Genomic DNA, 17,587 nt, shown 5'->3' with positions numbered 1-17,587 from the left:
CCACCGGGCCGGTCCAAGAAACTGCCTTTTAAAGGCCTTCTCATGTTGGCTGTGCCCCTGGCACCCAGAACCCAGGAACTCAACACAAAGGCGTCAGAAAGGTCTGTCTACCTGTCTCCCACATCCTCTCCAGATCAGGGGTCCCCGGGACCTGTGAGGCTGGCTACACAGTCTCCACGTGAGTCTGGAGGGTGACACCACCGCAGATGCTGTCACTGTTAAATTACAATGTACTTTGAGGAAGATTAATGGCAACGCGTCTTTTACTGCAGTAATTTTCAACATTCCCTGTATTACTTAATCATACCTCGTATGTCATTACACCGAGCAGGCCTCGCCACCAGACAGCAAGACCAACCCGCTCCCTTCAACAGGAAGACCTCCGCGACCCCCTGCCACTCTGTGGACAGGACATAACCCTGCCAGCTCATGAGCTTGTCAGCCATGACGCTGTGTCATCACCCAAGTGGCCTTTAGATCCTTCGCTTGGAACATCATGTGCGCGATTTGGACACAAGCAGACAGCCTGTCCTCACAGGCGTAAGGTGAGTGATACGTAAAAGCAGTTAGTTTTCTTATGCTTTACAACTGCTTCCAGAGAATTACATCACTGCACAGAATGCCTCTCCCAACTGGAAATGGTGCGTCAGCCGGTCGCCACAGCTAAGTTTTATAAAAGCGGGAGTTTCCCATAGTGCATGAGTGTGACTAGTCTGCACGGTGCACATTTCACGCGCACGCACGCGTGTGCAGCCAGGCTGCTGTGAAGCACTGTTCTGGCTGCTTCCTCGTCAATGCACGGAATCGCAAGGCTTGTAAATAAACATGGCCACTTTATTGTAACAGCACAGTGTGTGAGGCATGCCACCCCTCACAACACGTGGGAATGGGCTGCGGATGTCATCGGGGAAACTTGCGGACAGGTTGGTTACTAGTAAATTCACGGCTGAACACACAGGACTGCTCTCAACATCGACATCCCGACCAAAATGATTTTAGGAGCCTGCAGGTCTTCCTGGGAGGACACCTCTCAGGGCCGCGCCTGTTCCAGCTGACAGGCCCGGCCGGCTGTTGGGAGGGGCAGGCCGCACCTGTCCTCCTGGCTCTCCTCTCTCGAGAACTGAGACGCCGCCTAGGCTCACCCAGCAGATGCCCACCTGCAGAGAGAAAACCAGCCAGTCCCGAAGTGCCCCACCAGCAGTCCGCCCGCTGCCAGACAGCCCTCTCACCTGGTCCAGTGCCTTACCTTGGGATGGAGACCTCAGGACAGCAAGACGGCCTCTGGACCCACATCATCTGGAAGTGAGATGTGCCTTTATGACAGCCACCTGCAGGCACCAACACGCAGCACGAGTGCCGCAGCAGAGTATAGACAACAGAAACGCCGAGTCAAGCCTCGCCCAAGAGCATCACAGGAGATGGGTGCAACACCCCACCCTAGCTGGTAGGGTGGACCCTTTCCCAAGTCTAAGACTCACCCTCATTTTCCAGGTGGTTAACCAGCTCCGACCAGCCAATGACCCCCCGACTCCTCCCCCAAATGAGAGAAATTCCATCCTCGGTCCTCAGCTGCCCCCACCCCACTTACCTGTCCTGAAGCAAGTCGTGGAGTGACAGCCTGCACGTAGTCTATTCCACCGACCAGCTGCTGGGCACGGAGCTGGGCCCACGCCCTTGCTGGGACCTCTGGATCTGAGAAATGCAAGACGGTGAGCCCTGGCCTGGCTCTCCTGCTTTAACCAGATGCCCCGAACAAGCTTCAGGGAACCCAATCTGTGGACCCCCAAACCGCACTGAAAGTGGTTTTCTGATGTGATTCTACAGCAGGGCTTGTCAACCTCAGCACTACAAACATTTGGGGCCCCGTTGCTCACTACAGGACAAGTGGCAGCACCCCTCATTCCTGCCCACCTGATGTGCCCTGGGAGGGGCACACAAATTGCCCCTGGTTGAGAACTACTCACCTATAACTTTTGTTCAACCCTCACACTAAACACTTTAGGAAATAAATGCAAAACGTCTGTTTTTTATAATAAAAATATAAAACCAGGGAGTTTCTTACCTTGAGCAGATGGCCTGAGATCTTGTCTGGCTGTGATGGCCGATCTCTCCACCTGCAACAGGACAAGGACAGCCTGGTTACATCTGCCACTCCAGCGGGGTGATCAAGAATGGCCCCTACATGACCCAGTGCCCTGGTTTGTACAGTCACTTACCAGGTGAGAGACTCCACACGGGCCCTAACTTCCGTCTCAACAGGACAAATGCCCAGAGTGAACCTCGGCACTCCTCCCAGTCCCTGAAAATGCTCTGCTTGTCTCAAGGGTCCCCAGAGCATGGGTGAGATGTCTCCCGACCCTCCACCCAGGGCCTTGCAGGTCCTCACAGAGAATTATGACAGGGACAGGGCACCGGCCATTCGTACCAGTTCAGCAGTTCTTAGCCATGGATGCACGTCACACTTGCCCAAGGGCTGCTGAAAAGCCCCTCCCCAACTTACAGAATGCCCATTTCCAGGAGGGAGACCCTCTCCCGTTGCACCCCAAGTTTGCCTTGTGTACACACACACACACACCCTCATTTAATCCTCAGAACAAGCCTCATTTCACATATGCAGAAAAGGAAAAAGTGTTCAGGGTCTCACCCGGAGTTCCCAATGAAAAGCCTGAACACATTCTGGCTACACGTGCACGTGGAACAAATGCTACCTTGCTGGTGGTTCGAAGGAATGTTAGGCTACAAACCATTCTTAGTGCGCACTGTTCTGAGCACTGAGCGTAGAAATAGCCACTTCCTCTTTGCCCCGATGTCACAGGTGCAGCACAGCAGCTGCATCCGTGGTGCTGCCAGTCCAGCATCTGCAGGGCAGCCCTTCTCACCCAGCAGAGAGCCAGGGTTCCAAGTACCAAACTTTATCCGCCCCCTGCCTCCATTCAGTGTTTAAAACTCCTGAAGCTGCTACTGACCAGGGAATCTACCTTTGCCACTGTCACCTTCAGATCCCCAACGTGGAGGCTAGAGAGCTACTAGTGAGGTGCTGACCAATGGATTAGAGCCCACAAAACAAGAGGGGAAGGTGGCGGCACAGGAAGCAAGCAGTGCCCTGGCATTTTGAAAATTCTCACATGCTGGAGAAAGATAATGTAGCTGGTCTGTGGAGCTGTCTGTCAAGTTTAAATCCTGCAACTTGATCTCTGAGGTTTCTGGTTGCACAGTCCATAAACTTGTTTGAAGAGACAGACTAGCTACCCACGAATACGTTGTAACATTTAAACAGACCTAAAGTAATCTGAACTATCTGATTGACCATTAGGTGACATTCAGCTTACCCAGAAAGGAAAATTTTGGTGCCACCCTCCCTTTATGTCATCCAATGTGACAGGTAAGGAACACTCAGATCTTCAGCAAATCAGCCTGAAACCTACTCACCTTTTCTGCTCACCACTGAGCCAGTGACCCAGTCCTACCTCCTGCTGTCAAATGCATGACAAGCTCGTGACCTGAGGCCAGCCAAGAACTAGAAAAGAATTAAAAGAGCTTTTACTCAATAGGCTTCAGGTTGCCAGGACACACCAACAGCCCCATGCGCTCTGCCAAATGTCAGACTATTAACCATCCAGACGTTCACGGACCAGAACGCTGAGCGTAGGCCAGCCTCTCTTCTCTCTGCCACCTAATGACACAAATGTGACACAGCAGCCACATCTGCAACGCCTCTAGGGGCAGTGTACACGGACTAGCAACTACCTCAAGCTTTTATTCCCTGACCCTGTGGATACAGGGTCGAGTCCCGACGGTCACCCGGAAGGGCTGAATTTGCACGTCACGCCTCGGGGTGAACCTGCTCTCACCCCAGGCCCCAGGAGGCCCTTCCAAGCGCTCAGCTTACAGGAGGCAAACGCCCCAGAGAAAAAAAGAAGTCACCGTGTAAGAAACACAAGGAAGCGCTCAGCCGCTGTCACCCAAGGGACCCGAACCATGAACGCGGTGACCTCGTCCCACCAGCCGCCTGGCTAAGCAGCAGCGTGCACACCCCTATGCACCTCGGGAACCGCTTAATTCTAGACAGAACCCAGTGAGCAGTGAGTCAACCCATCTTTTAAGTCAAAACAGGTCGCTAAAAACATCAAGCTATTTCCTCAACGTCTGCTGGTCAGAGGTGGGAACCCGTCCCCGTCCCCTCCGACGAGCCGTGCGGATGAATGGGGGGGGGGGGGCGGCACGTTTCTCAATCGTCCAGATGCACCTACTAAACTATCGCTAAGCCGCCCGACTTGCTGAGCGACGCCGCGAACCTCCGGGTGGCACGGTCCCCTTACCGTCCCCGGACTCCATCCCTCCACGTCGCCTCCCGAGGGTGCGTTCCTCCCGGAGGCCCCAAGGCAGCAGGCGCCTCCTCCGCCTGCCCAGCAAGGCCTGGGTGCAGCGGGGCGCTGGCGCGGGGCCGGCTGCAGTCGCCCGCGCCAGGAAACCGAGGCCGCGGGGACCGCCATCAGCACCGCCACCAGCACCGCCACCCGCGCCACCGCCAGGAAAGAACGCACGCGTGCGCGCCGCGCCCTTTATACGGCCTACGGCGGCCCGCGAGGGCCAAGCCGCGCCAGCCCGAGCCCGCCGCGCTCGCAGCAGCGCCCTCCAGTGGGCCTTCCCTTTGCTGGCGCCCAGGCTCCCTGGTCTGGTACCCTGGGCCCTCCCCAGGGCCAGCCAGGCCCAGGCGGCCTGAACTCTCACCGTCTGCCCGCGTCTGCACGGTCCGATGGGGGCGAGCCCCGCGCAGCCCTGGCTCCTCCTTGTGTAGGGGTGAGACCCTGCAAAATGGGGATCCCAGTGGGACCTACCTCCCCGTGAGTGGCAGGGCTGCATGAGTCAACCTATGAAAAGCACTTAGAACAGTGCGATTCAGGGTATATGAGGTCTGACAATTACATTCACAAACTCATCCTAGAAAAAGTGCTACACACCTCATTGCTGAATATCAGTACGGTCACCTCCTTGGGAAGCTATGCACTGACACCAGCGCCTAGTCCACCCTTCAAAGCAATTTCAGAACTCTTTTTCTGGAACGGCCATCAGAGCTTGATGTCCTGAATGTCACCCAAATGTCTTCCTTTCAATATTTCCTTTATCTTCGGGTAAAGAAAGAAGTCATTGGGGGCCAGATCAGGTGAGTAGGGAGAGTGTTCCAATACAGGTATTTGTTTACTGGCTAAAAACTCCCTCACAGACAGTGCCGTGTGAGCTGGTGCATTGTCGTGATGCAAGAGCCATGAATTGTTGGCGAAAAGTTCAGGTCGTTTTTGTCTAACTTTTTCATGTAGCCTTTTCAGCACTTCCAAATAGTAAACTTGGTTAACTGTTTGTCCAGTTGGTACAAATTCATAACGAATAATCCCTCTGATATCAAAAGAGGTTAGCAACATCGATGCAACAAGTTCATGAACTTAATTGTCAGACCCAGTATGGTCCCTGCTATGACAGCTGGTGGGACTGGCTGACCCCAGACTAGAATGGAGGCCATGAGGGTGTCACATCTCTGGTCTCTACAATGATGTCTGGTGGGACTGAGTGACCCCCGACCCGGGAGGGCGGGGATTTTTGTCTGCTCTTGTCACTGAATATGCTAAATGCCGGAAAAGTGCCTGCACACAGGAGGGGCTTCATATACATTCATGGAATGAACGAACCCCAGCCAGCACCTTACAGATATTGGCGTGGGCCTGGGGCCACTCAGCCAGCCCCCAGGGATCCGGCTATGCGTGCAGGGGCTCCAGACCGAATCTGGAACTTCCATTCAAATGGGAGGACAGTTTTACCCAAGGGCACAGGACAGGGAGGCTTGAGGCAGAGAGCAGCGGGGTGAGGGAGAGGAAAGGCCTAAATAAGGGCCAGCACAGCCCTGGGCAGCCCTTCCCACAGGGCCAGGCCTAGGTCAGCACTTTCCCCAGAGTCCTGACTACCCTGGGAGGTTGGTCCTCTCAGCACCCGTTTTCTCACCAGCAAACTGAGGCTCGGAGGTGAAGTGACTCCCGAGACACACAGAGCAGGTGGGGGGGGGGAGCCACGGTGCTGTGGGGGTGGGGTGATCATCTTTTGAACAGCAGGTCCAGGACCTGCTGGGTGGTGGTGAAGGTCTGGTAGGTGCACAGAAAGATGGTGACATAGGAGAGGTCACTGCTCTGGAAGGCAGGCACCAGGTGCTCCACCAGCTTCTCCAGCGTGCCTGCCTTCACGGTCCGCACCTTGCAGGTCTCATACAGGTTCAGGCCGACTCATTTTCACACTGGGACTAGTTCTTAGACAAAGGAGGGGCAGTTTAGAAAACATGAACGTACAAAACAACCAGTCTGTTGGTCTGGATAATCTTAAATATGTGAAAAGTGACTTTGGACCTAGTCAAGGCTGTGGCTGGATGGTAGGAGGGTCCCAGACTCCATGGGTTCAGACTCTGGCCACTGAGGAAGCAAAGCCTTGGGCTGCACCCTGGGCCATGTCTGGGCAGGAGGCCTTCCTGGCCATCTTCAGGCCCTGCTTCTGGAGACCCGCCACCGCACTCACCGGGAGCTCCCGGGCCATTGCTGGGGGCTTGGGGCTCCTGTCCTCACCCACTCTGGCCCCAAATCCCGAGCCAGGCTCTTCCAGGCCCTTCCTCTGCTCTGGTGGCTGCAACTTACCCCTGCAAGACACCAGCTGTCAGGGCACAGCCCTGAGATCAGGTCTAACAGGGCGTGTCAGACACTATGGCAGCAGGAGGGGAAGACACAGGAGGCCAGCTTTGGGCACAGTCTCCTTTGGCCACTTCTGGGCTCTTGGGGTTCATCTCCACCGTGGCAAACTTGGAGGTCCCCTCCTGCCAGGGTGGAGGCCATCCTCCCCACCCTTTACCTGAGCCTCTCTGGAACCTCCCCAGCTGTCTTCTCCCCGTCACCATCCTGTCAGTTCAGAAGTGGCCCTCAGGCCCTCCCTGGCTCTGTGCCCCATCATCCTGTACTTCCTCTAGGACCTTACCCCCCTGGAATTGTCCCACTCACTTGGGTGCACTTATCCAGTCACCCACCTGGTGGGGGCCACCCCTGCCTGATTCGTTCTGTTGCCGGTACCCCTAGAACTCGAGCACAAGTGACCAACACAAACTCCTGGATCCCTGCTGGTCACTGGGGCATGTCCGGGGCAGGTTCCAGGGGGACCGTTGGGGGACAGAGGATGACAGGGGCCAGGCAGGCCATCAGCGTGGTTCCCATGGGGTTGTGGAGTGGGTGCTGCTCCAGGCAGGCAGTCAGCATCTTGGGGCCTGGACACCCCATCCCCCTTCTCCCAGGGCTGCTCCCCTCCACCCCGCCCCTTGGTCAAGGATGAGAATGGGGGCCAGTCCCACGTCTCGTCTTTGTGCCTCCCTGTGAGTCACTGTCCTGCCCAGGTCGGGAGCCACCTGTGACATCCTGAATGGCCTGCTTCTGAAGGGTGGCATGGACCCTCTGCCACCCTGAGCCTCGGGAGGTCCAGGAACCCCCATTCAGTTGGGAAGCAGTTTTATCTTGTGTCCTGATGTCAAATGTCTCGGCTGCCCCCAGCTGGCCTCTGGAGCTCTGAGGGACAGGATGCCCAGCCAGCTTGCTCCATCGGAACTCCGCTTGGGGACATCTAACCTGCATACATCCAGGCCCATATCCTACGGGGTCAAACCCCTCAAAACACACCTGCCCGTACATTTGCATTTGCATATTTCAGGCTTGCAAATTAAAATCATGCTGGTCACTCAGCGGTTTCAAAGTGGCATCCAATTCCCTGCACCATCCACACCATGAGCCATGACACCCCCACGCCCACCTGACAGGAGCAGCCGAGCGGACACCTGGGACTCGTCTTCCTGTCTCCTGTGTGCTCTGCAGGACCTGGGCTGACACACGTGTCATGTGTCCATCCTCACAGGGCCACCCTGTCCCAGATGCCGCTGTCCAGACATTCCCCAGCAGGCGCACGCGGCATAGATGCTGAGAGCCATGAGGGCACCTGGACAGAGGGCCCACGCCTCACCCCAGAAACACAAGTACTACCAGGAAAGGCCTGTGAGTAAGCACCGAGAAGTCCCTGTGGGCAAGGGCCCCTGGTCTTTCCTGCCCATGGGGAGGGTGCGCATTTAGGTGTCCCAGGCTGGCCTGGCCTGTGGGTGGGTCATGAGCCCCAACAATGAAGATGGTGGTCTCAAGGGGCAGCTGGCACCTCTGCTGTCCCTACGCCTCTCATCTCCTTGAAGCTCAAGGACCCTGAGGGCAGGAACCTTATGTGCTCCACAGACCAGGTAGGTATCTGATAAGTGTCACACCAATGAGAGCAAGTCAACAAGGACCCCAGTGCTAAACTCAGAGGTCGAAGCCAGCCTCTGCCCAAATCTGAGTTTTATGTCTGTTGGAATCCTGCTGTTGGCTTCGCTTGTCCTGTCCCAACCCAGATGGGGTCTTCCGAGCAGCTGGCCCTGTGACCTTGTTACAAAGCAGCCTCTGAAACCAGACAGTGGGGGAAGCAGCCCAACAGAGGGCCATTCTGGTTGAGAATAAACACCAACTGGCGTAAGAACCTACGTACAAAGGACTGATCTCAAGGGGGAAAGGCGGGCTTCAGATTTGGGGATATTTCCTGGGGGGGGTGTCCTCTGTGCTCCTGCTGGGCCTGGGGTCAGGAGCCCTGGGGGGTGGGGTGGGCAGCTGCTGAGAACTGTGACTAGCAGAGTGGACACGAGGCTGGGACTGGGACGCACCGTGGCCAAGGACAGAGGAAGGCTTGGCTGCTGTTTTTATTTGGGAGGAGGGCGGACATGTCACAAGGAATGACCCACACCCAGCCCGGCCGGTGTTCCCAGGGAAGGAGGGTTGGTCGGGCCCTGGGCCGAGGCCCCCGCCTGGTCCTGCAGTCGATACAGGGCCTCGAGCTGCTTCCGCTTCTCCTTGGCCCGGACGATGGCCTTCCGAAAGAGCTCGCAGAAGAGCTGGACGGATGGGGGCGAGTCGTCATTGCCAGGCACGGGGTAGGTGATGAGGCAGGGGTTACAGTTGGTGTCCACGATGCCCACGGTGGGAATGCTCATCTTGGCCGCATCTCTCACGGCCACGTGGGGCTCGAAGACATTGTTGAGAGTGTGCAGGAAGATTATGAGGTCAGGCAGGCGGACGCCGGGGCCCAGGAGAAGGGGGGCGTTGGTCAGCAGGCCGCCCTTGAAGTAGCGGGTGTGGGCGTACTCGCCACAGGCCCGGGCCGTGCTCTCGATCAGGTGTGAGAACTGCCGGTTCCGGCTCATGAACAAGATGATGCCCCTGCGGTAGGCCACATGGGCCACGAAGTTCAAGGCCAGCTGCAGGTGCGTGGCCGTCTGTTCCAGGTCGATGATGTCCTGGTCCAGGCGGCTCCCAAAGATGTAGGGCTCCATAAACCTGCCAGGGACCCACCCAGGTGAGCCATCAGGATTCCCGCTGCCACCTCTACCGGCAGTGGTGTGTGTAGGGGGCCTAAGTGTGGGGCGTAAGAGCTGAGTCTCCAGACAAACCCCTGCCTCTCCTTGGAGCCCAACGGTCGCATCTGGAGGAGGAGGGGGCTATACTCACTCAGACAAACTGATACCCACCAGCAGAGTGGCCCTGGACTCCAGGACCCCAAGGCAGGAGGGTCCCAACGCCCCAGGAAGACTAGCTACCTGTGCCGACAGCCGGCTTTGTGTCCCAGATGCACCCGGGCATCGAAGAGACTTCTCACAGAGAACAGCTCCTTGACATTGAAGAAGTCGGAGTGCCTGAGGGGCTCCCTGAGGATCCTGTCCTGCAGATCTAGGGTGAGGAGAGCACGCGGTGTTTCGGTGCCCCTATTGTACCTACAGCCGGTTGCAGGCCACACGGATGGGGGAGGGGCAGTGAAGCTGGTCCTTGTCAGGAGATTCAGGAGAGAGAATGGGTTCTGACCATGGCTCTGCTCCTGGCAGACCTGGTCAAGTCCCCACTCGGAAGGGAATGGGGCCCAGCTAGTTTTTGGGGTCCTTCTGGTCCCTCACAGTGCCGCTGAGACTCCCCACCAGGAGTTGGGGGAGGGCTCTGTGCCGGTGGGCCAGTGGCACTCCCCAAGGCGACAGGCCCATGTTAACCAGTGGACAACTACTGTTTCTGCCCCCACCCTGGAGGGAGGTCCTGGCCTTGGCCCCGTTCTCAGAGGGGGGCGGATGACTGAGCTGCTGCGAGGCACCAGCTCAGCTGTGGGTGGGGTGAACCTAAGGCCCGCCGCCCCTGCCTCTTCTCCTCCCTGGGTTCGGACCCCTCCGGGGTTTCACATCTAAACAAAGGGGGACTAGGACTCCTGGCGGCAGACGATTTCAACCCAAACTGGGGAGGCCTGGGGCGGGCCCTGCAGACCCCTCCCGTGGTCTGCCCCGGGACCTGTATTACTGCTGCTGCCCTCGGGCTCGCTGATGGCAGGGGCCGCGGTGCTTCCCAGAGTCCTGATGCTCGGCTGGCCCGGCTCTGGGGCCATCGCTTTGAGGACGTGCAACCGGAGCGGCCTGGGCCACACACCTGCGGTGAGAGCGGAGAGTGGATTCGTGGCGCGCGCGCCCTCCCGCCCTCCGTCCCGCTCCCAGGTCCCCAGGCAGCGACTCTGCAGGTCCGGGGCGAGAGGTTTTCCCGCACGCTCACCCGCACTCAGTAGACGGGGTAGGACGGGCGCGGGCGCCATGGCGCGGAGGAGGCGGACGCGGTGCCACAGCGGCTTCTTCTTCCGCCGCGGCCCGCGCCCCCGCGCACCGCCGCCTGCAGGCCCGGAGGTGCCATTGCGCTCCCCGCGCCGCGCTCTAGGCCCGGCTCTCCAGGCGTCCCAGCCTGCCGGCCCCGTTGGCTCTCAGGTCCGAGTGCGCCGTCCCGGAGGTGCGCGAGGCGCTGAGCCCGACTTCTGCTCGCAGCCGGCTCGGCACCGCAGGCGCGCGAGGACAGGGTGGCGGGCCGGGGCCGGGGTCGAGCGAGTGCGGGGTCGGGGGACGCATCACCTTTCCCTGTCCCCTTTCCCCGAGTCCCCGTTAGCACTCTGGGAACGGCGTTGGGGGCGGCCCCTCGCCCTCTAGCTCGCCCCCTCCCTGCCCAGAGCCCGTCAGCCGAAGGGCCCACGAGCCGTCGGGTGGGAACGAACACGCCAGCCCTGGGACCCTCATCACCTCCGGGTAGTCTAACCCAAACTCTCGCTCTCCAAAATCGTTTTAATTTTTAAACAGTACTTGTTTTAGGAGGATTCTATAAAGTTGGGCAAATCTGGAGTCTAAAAGTAGACTCCGTGTACTGGAGGGCACGAAGTCGCGGGGTCCAGAAGCACCCCTGGTGCGCACGGTGAACGTCAGGTTCTTGGCGTGCCCAGCGGCCTTGCAGAACTTTAACTCCTGCAGCTCGCTGATGAAGCCCCGGCACCGCAGTTTCATTTGCCCAGAAATCCGCCTTGCCTTGCATTCGCGACAATGTCGGGACGTGTTCTGCGCGCGATGACTGCCCGCCCCGCACTCATTCCAGAGTACCTGACACTCCAACCCCAGGATGTGATGCCTTGTTATCCCGGCCAGCCCGGGGCCCGGGGTACTCGCCCCGAAGGTTCTAGACCTCGCACTTAGGCCCCGCTGGCCAGCAGGGGGTCCCCGGCCGAGGAGGTGCGGCTCCTTTAAGACCCGACCTACTCCGTCAGGTGACCAGGCCGTCGCTTAGCAACAGGACGCCGCGCGACCCTCGGGGCGCGGGCTGCGGAGAGGCTGTTCCCTGCCTTGTGTTTCTTCCTCGCGCAGCTCCGGCAGGTTGCAGGATGTCCGAGGAGAACCCCCGAGAGTGTGAGGAGTCTGTGGAGCCCGCGGCCCAGGCCCTCCCGGAGAAAACCGGCGACTACTACCGCATAGCCGAGGACCTACCGGTCAGGTTCAACAACCCGGCGTGGTTTCGGGGCTACAGGTGAGGACCATGGAGTCCCGGCAGGGTCCTCCTGCAAACTCAGAGGACAAAGAGGCCGCCTCCTGCGGCGTGCACACAAGTGCCTATTGGTCCTGCGCTCTGCTCACACAGTCCTGTATGCAAGACTCCCCAGGTCGCCAGCCTGCCCTGGCACCCAGGTCAAAAGCGTGGTTAGCTCTTTGGGTCAAACGAGCTGCGAAAGTGCCGCCTAAAGCTTTAGACAGAGTCAGTGGGCCTTCGGCCAGTGCAGGTGGGACAGTGGGTGATCCCAGGGGAAGTCAGAAACCCAATTGGGGGATGAGAGGCCGGGGGTGGGGGTGGGGGATGGAAGGGGCGGGGCGCGGTAAGTCTCCATTCTTCTCTAGGCTGAGGACACCTCTGCAAAGTGTTAAGAATCCGGCCACACCTCCATCATCCTGCTGAGACAGTGGCCTGTGAACCCTCACAGGCATTGCAGACTCTACACTCTTCCTCACAGCTGGGCAGGGGCACCTTCCCTGCCCTCCCGCCTTTAGTCCCCTCTACAATCCCTTACAGTTGGGTCTGGTATTATCCTCGTTTTTCAGGAGACAACAGGATTGTGGAAGGATCCTACCTTGCCTGAGATCTCATAGCATGCATAGCATGAGGCAGAGCTGGGATGTCTGAACCCACAGTCCCCTTGGTCAAACTGTCCTTTGAGTAGTGTCAGTACAGGACACTGCAGGCATATTTTCTCCGGCTCAGAAGTGGAGGGTCCCCCCTGGGTGGTGGGGTCTGGAGTTTGAGCCACAGCTCCCGGCCTACCCAGGAAATGACAGCATGTGCCAAGGCTGAGCTGGCATGAGGACCCGCACTTGCCCCCTGGAAGTTCTTTCGGGCTTTGGCCTGCCTTGTGAAAAGCAAGGGCAGCAGAGGTGAGCAGAGGGGCTCGGTGGTGGGCGAGCCTGCACTCCACTGGAGCCCACATTCACGGTGACGCCACCCACCTGGGGCGTTTCCAGCAAAGCTCCATCAACCAAATCCTTGAAGGCTGTGGCTTAGGCAGAATCAGAATAAATGAGCTTCTCATCTGCCAGGACCCAGGAGCCCGCCTCGGTGTACAGGACCAGTAACCAAGCTTACGGGAGCAGAGCCCCCACGGTGCACGAGATGCCAGTAAGCAGCAAGGAAGGGCACGTGTGCAGGTCGGGAGTCTCTGCAAGAGGCTAATACCCGTTATGGGGGTGGGTGGGTGGGTGGGGCCCAAAGTTCCAACCTCACAAAGTGGAAGGGGCACCTCAAATCCTGTTGGATCAGGGCCGGGTAGAAATGAAGGAATCTAGCAATGAAACATCTTAAAGGATGAAAAAAGTACACACAGACTTGCCGACGACCTTTCAAAGGACCGGCCCCATTCACCCATATATACAACCAACGCTTGTGATTGAAGGCAGTCCGTTTTGAGGCAAATAAATAAAAGTTCAGTAACCGTCCTCGGGGCACAGTTGGTCAGAGGAGAACTGGGGGTGGCTTTGGACCTGACCCCCCAAGTCAAGGTTCAGAACCATGCCCACGTGGCCCCGTAACTGACCCTTCTATCCGAGTAATAGTGAAAGGAGGCACTATTAATTATTATTCCCAGACATCAGGCATAAATTGGGGTGGTCTGGGCCAAACTGGGCCATCCTGCCTGCCCTGGCTTTTCTGTTAGCTAGGAATGGAGATGACATTTTCTCACGAATTCTTATTTCTCTCCCAAAAATGACTGATTAAGAGTATTATCATGCATCACTGTGTTCCCTTTTCACTTCCAGAAAGTATTTTATGCACAATCGAATAAATTTTCCAGACAACTTGCCGCTGGTGGAATGTTCCAGAACAATACTTTGAACACGGACATAGAGAAGAGCATTGTGACAGGTGCCGACAACCACATCACCCCCTATGACCGGCTCAACTTCCACCCCAGTTACAACATCAGCAGGCCGTCCATTTGTGATTGAGGGGGCTGGGGCACCTCCCTGCGGGGTCTCCTGACCCCAGAAGTGGCAATCTGGAGAACCATCATCCCTGATCTTTGATAATTTGCCTAGTTGTGAAGGTGACAGAATTCACTGTTCTCCCTTAAAAGTTTCCCTCTCTAGATTAGAACAATAAACAAGTGGGGCTGTAATGTCTTACTTTCTCACCTCACATCTGAGCTGGAAAAGGTGTTAATGCCTTGACTTTCATTAAAAATGTTGCTGCTTCCTGACTTTCGGACTCACCTGTAATTAAGGAGCATGTCTGGGTGTCTGGCACCCAACTGTTGTCCTGAACACCGTCCACCTGAGTCTTTATTTGGAGCCTTGTTCACAAGTTATGGAGCAGATTTCCTATTCTAAAGCGACCTGAAATCTGCACAAACCCTACAAGGCCGGGAGGGACAGGAGGGTGCCCTGCCCAGGCATGGACGGGAGTGGCCAGGGAGGGGAACTGCAGAGCCCTTCTAGAAAGCTCCAGGTAGGAGCAGGCAGCGGGGCCATGTCGTTCGAAGTTCCACGGAGCACCCTCCAGCCACGAGTAGGGGCCGGGTGGGAGGCCCAAGAAATGAAGAAGGTCAGCAAGTGTGGGGCTGATGCCCACATGGGAGTTCTCGTCTTCGTGTTCATTTTAAACTTTCAATAAAAAGTCAAAGAAAAAAAAAAAAGGGTAAGCGGGTAATAACATTTTTCTCAGGCGTGGGGGGAAATAGCTGTATTAAGTGGTTTTTTATCTCTATGTACTTGAAGTCGTCATGGGGGGAAATAGCTGTATTAAGTGGTTTTTTATCTCTATGTACTTGAAGTCGTCAATCAGTGTTTCCTATGAGTTAGAGGGCCCTCAATAAGAAATTTTCTGTGACAGTACCTTTCAGACATGGATCTCCCCCTTCCATTATGACAGCAAGACGTACTCATTACAGAACAGAAAAAACCATTGTTACGTACCATCCGTATCATCTTGTTTATGGAGATTTCTACCCAAAGAGAATTTACTCACATATGAATTTGGGAAGAAATCAAGCACCTACTGGTCATTTCTTCATTAAAAACATTTTATTATTAATACACAAAGGAAACATTTTTGGCAACATTCTTAATGTCCACTTTGGAATGGAAATGGTTTCCAGAGAAAATCAATATATTTAATAAAAAAGATACAAAACTGAGCCTGAAGCCAGGATCTGTGTAAAGTCCTTCTTCTGAGCTTAAAAACCAGCACAGACTCCAGGCATAAAACCGAAAATGAGTTTTTACGACCCCTCATTAAAAACAACAAAATACTAAGAACTCTTCTGTGCTTAGCCTCTGTTGAAATAAAAAAAGGAAAAGAAGGCCTCTCAGCCAAGTTTCTAAACTCACCACAAAAGATGAATTCCTTGCTGGGCAGCTGACTAAGCAGGTTGGCAGTCCCAGGGGAGAATAAAGCTGGCAGCAAACGAGCTTTGTCCGCCCACCTCAGACTCGTGAGCGGCATTCGTGGAACAAGACAGCTTCCCAAGCCAAGCACACAGGAGAGACCACTAGGAAAAAAGCCCCAGTTTGGGCTGGGAGTAGCTTCAAGCTGACATCAACAAACAAAAGAGATGCCAGTCGCTTCATACACAGATAGGGCAGGTAACACAACAAAGCTTCCAGGGGAAAGCCTAGGGACTGTTGTCTTCATGACCTTGGGGAGGCCAAGGTTTCTTAAAGATTCATGAATTGGACTTCATTAAAATCGAGATACATCTGTTTTCCTAACGAAAAAAAGATGCTAACCTCTCCAGCGGGCGTCCCAAAGTGCATGCTGGCATCATAACTGGGCACTGATGGTGGCCAATACACTCACATTTCAGTGACAGTTGCTAATGAGTTAAACTACATTTAGAAATAATAGAATTACTAATAATAGACAAATAGAATAAATGGGAAGTTGGAGAACAGACATACCTTTGGTTTACATGTCCATCTTCCCCAAAACGCAGCTGCTGTTCTTCTGACACCTCGGCGCCTGTGAGCTGTACCCACAGCTTCTCTCCCTTTGTCCGCCGTCGTTCCAGGGCCTTCCACATCGTCATCTCATTGGACACACACACCTGCGGCAAACTTACACCTGCACCTCCAGTTCCGGATGGGACAATTAGGGTCCAAAGGAGGTGGCTTGTGGCAGGCCCTGGGCTTGAACCAGTCTTGGGGATGTCCTGGGAGGGACGAGGTCACCAGTGTCTGACCCCACTTTCTGACCCTAACTTTCTACACATTTGCACAAGTCATATAGGCATTCCAGCAATTATGATTTTGTGAACTTTACTATTTTGACATTTTCAAACTGGAATCTTTGTGTATTGAGCCCTGGGGAAAAAAAGAGATTAGATCCCCCGGTCTAACTGTTCTCTTTGGGGTGACAGCATACAGAATGGGTGGCTGAGAAATGAAAATGACATCCCCTCACTCTGACCTTTGTACTGAGTTCTTTCAAAATCTTAAATCCAGCAGAATAATTATAGAAACGGCAACCGAGACATTAGGGGTGACAAAAGCCAGCTAAAATATTAATGTTCGTGGCTAGTCCTGAAAACCTGGCTTCATCTATGAATAGGTCTTTGCTTGGTCTAGCCTTTGATTCCACTCTGAAAGCAAACACTGAAAAGTGAAGTTTCATGACACTTGACTAATCATTTAGCTGCTGGGTTGGCTTAAAACCAGTCACTTCTTACCCTAACTGTATATTTTCATTTACGCTTGTGTATTTTCCTCCAGTAACCTTTACTCTTTTAATTATAGTCAATTAGAATAAGAGGTTTCAAACATATAGTAAACTACATCAATGCTGAAAAAAACTGTCCAGCACACAAAATAGCAGACGCCTGAGTCTGTAAACAGTGCACTGCGCCCCTAGCGACCATGTCCGGTACTAACCTGGTTGTGGTTTGCAGGGACGGGTGGTGGGATTTGTGCTGTTTCTCTGGGTACAGGCCCTTAATTTCCGGACAGCAGGGAATCAAGATGGCAATACTCTTTATATTTTCCTATGCGCAGATAAGGTGCTAGTGTTTAAATGTACTGCCTGCTTTCCCAGAGCAAATATATCTCAGGCTGGGAGCACCTGTCACCTGACAATTCAGATTCTGAGCAACAGATCAGTGACTCTTGGCCGCAGAAGACCCTCTACAGGGGGACGTGGGTGGTGAGCACGGAACATGAACAGGACTTTCTCCTTCTTCCCACTCCCACTCCCGTTCCTGTTCTGTAGGACTTGACTGCAGACGGGCCCCGCTGACCTGCCCGAGCACCAGACACCTCTGAAACTCGGCCCCCCTTCCTCGCACTGAATGAAATGACCCCTGGCCCCAGGCACACAGCCCACTGCCCGCTCCCTAGGAGGTGAGAGCGCTCTGTGGCTGTGACTCGTCTGGAGGGCTTCACAGTGACAGCTGGGTTGAGAGATTCATCATTCACCTGGCACTCTGTCCACAAGTGTGCATGTAGCATCTCAGGCAGCAGCTCCTGTGACACTGCCGTATGTGGCCAGCTCAGGCCCGGGCCAGCGGAAGTGTGGGACAGAGGCTGCAAACATCACAGCCAGTCGTCACTCGACAGCCCTATCTGCCCCCACTGCAGTGCCCTTTCCAGACAGGGTGCGGGGGACACTTCTGACCGTGGCCCTGGCAT

The 17,587-nt window shown here is 55.5% G+C and overlaps 3 protein-coding genes and 2 non-coding genes across 12 annotated transcripts; 1 reads left to right on the top strand and 4 right to left on the bottom strand.

Annotated features, from left to right (window-relative positions):
* Window positions 1-813: 813 nt before the first annotated feature.
* On the bottom strand, window positions 814-4,878 carry LOC141571212 (uncharacterized). Of its 6 annotated transcripts, none has more exons than XR_012496005.1 (6): window positions 4,296-4,546; window positions 3,430-3,517; window positions 2,063-2,114; window positions 1,589-1,692; window positions 1,247-1,328; window positions 814-1,157 (listed from the first exon to the last, which is right to left on the bottom strand). XR_012496005.1 is itself a non-coding variant. In XM_074331343.1 (5 exons), the coding sequence occupies exons 1-5, from the start codon at window positions 4,861-4,863 to the stop codon at window positions 1,139-1,141; spliced, it is 801 nt and encodes a 266-aa protein (XP_074187444.1). In that variant the 5' UTR covers window positions 4,864-4,878; the 3' UTR covers window positions 814-1,138. The 6 variants fall into 6 exon arrangements, 1 of the variants encoding a protein (XP_074187444.1); XR_012496004.1 differs by having other exon boundaries at window positions 4,320-4,546; XR_012496006.1 differs by having other exon boundaries at window positions 1,247-1,296; window positions 4,320-4,546.
* Window positions 2,727-2,870, bottom strand: LOC141571421 (small nucleolar RNA SNORA43). Its single transcript, XR_012496164.1, has one exon. It is a non-coding gene; the product is annotated as a small nucleolar RNA SNORA43 (small nucleolar RNA).
* Window positions 3,597-3,727, bottom strand: LOC141571428 (small nucleolar RNA SNORA17). The gene has a single exon (XR_012496171.1). It is a non-coding gene; the product is annotated as a small nucleolar RNA SNORA17 (small nucleolar RNA).
* A 3,892-nt stretch (window positions 4,879-8,770) lies between the features above and the next one.
* On the bottom strand, window positions 8,771-10,796 carry MRPS2 (mitochondrial ribosomal protein S2). 2 transcript variants are annotated; one of them, XM_019756804.2, is made up of 4 exons: window positions 10,668-10,796; window positions 10,413-10,547; window positions 9,683-9,812; window positions 8,771-9,422 (listed from the first exon to the last, which is right to left on the bottom strand). In XM_019756804.2, exons 1-4 carry the CDS (start codon window positions 10,705-10,707, stop codon window positions 8,813-8,815), a joined length of 915 nt encoding a protein of 304 aa, XP_019612363.2. In that variant the 5' UTR covers window positions 10,708-10,796; the 3' UTR covers window positions 8,771-8,812. The 2 variants fall into 2 exon arrangements, with proteins under 2 accessions (XP_019612363.2, XP_019612364.2); XM_019756805.2 differs by having other exon boundaries at window positions 10,431-10,547.
* A 237-nt stretch (window positions 10,797-11,033) lies between these two features.
* PIERCE1 (piercer of microtubule wall 1) lies at window positions 11,034-14,166 on the top strand. Of its 2 annotated transcripts, none has more exons than XM_074331338.1 (3): window positions 11,034-11,951; window positions 13,010-13,117; window positions 13,762-14,166. In XM_074331338.1, exons 1-3 carry the CDS (start codon window positions 11,809-11,811, stop codon window positions 13,913-13,915), a joined length of 405 nt encoding a protein of 134 aa, XP_074187439.1. In that variant the 5' UTR covers window positions 11,034-11,808; the 3' UTR covers window positions 13,916-14,166. The 2 variants fall into 2 exon arrangements, with proteins under 2 accessions (XP_074187439.1, XP_019612365.2); XM_019756806.2 differs by having other exon boundaries at window positions 11,651-11,951; window positions 13,010-13,088; window positions 13,727-14,166.
* The last annotated feature ends 3,421 nt before the right edge of the window (window positions 14,167-17,587 follow it).

The sequence above is a fragment of the Rhinolophus sinicus genome, linkage group LG04 (assembly GCF_036562045.2).
Source record: "Rhinolophus sinicus isolate RSC01 linkage group LG04, ASM3656204v1, whole genome shotgun sequence".
NCBI classification, from domain to species: domain Eukaryota; kingdom Metazoa; phylum Chordata; class Mammalia; order Chiroptera; family Rhinolophidae; genus Rhinolophus; species Rhinolophus sinicus.
This window is presented reverse-complemented; position numbering and strand designations above follow the sequence as displayed.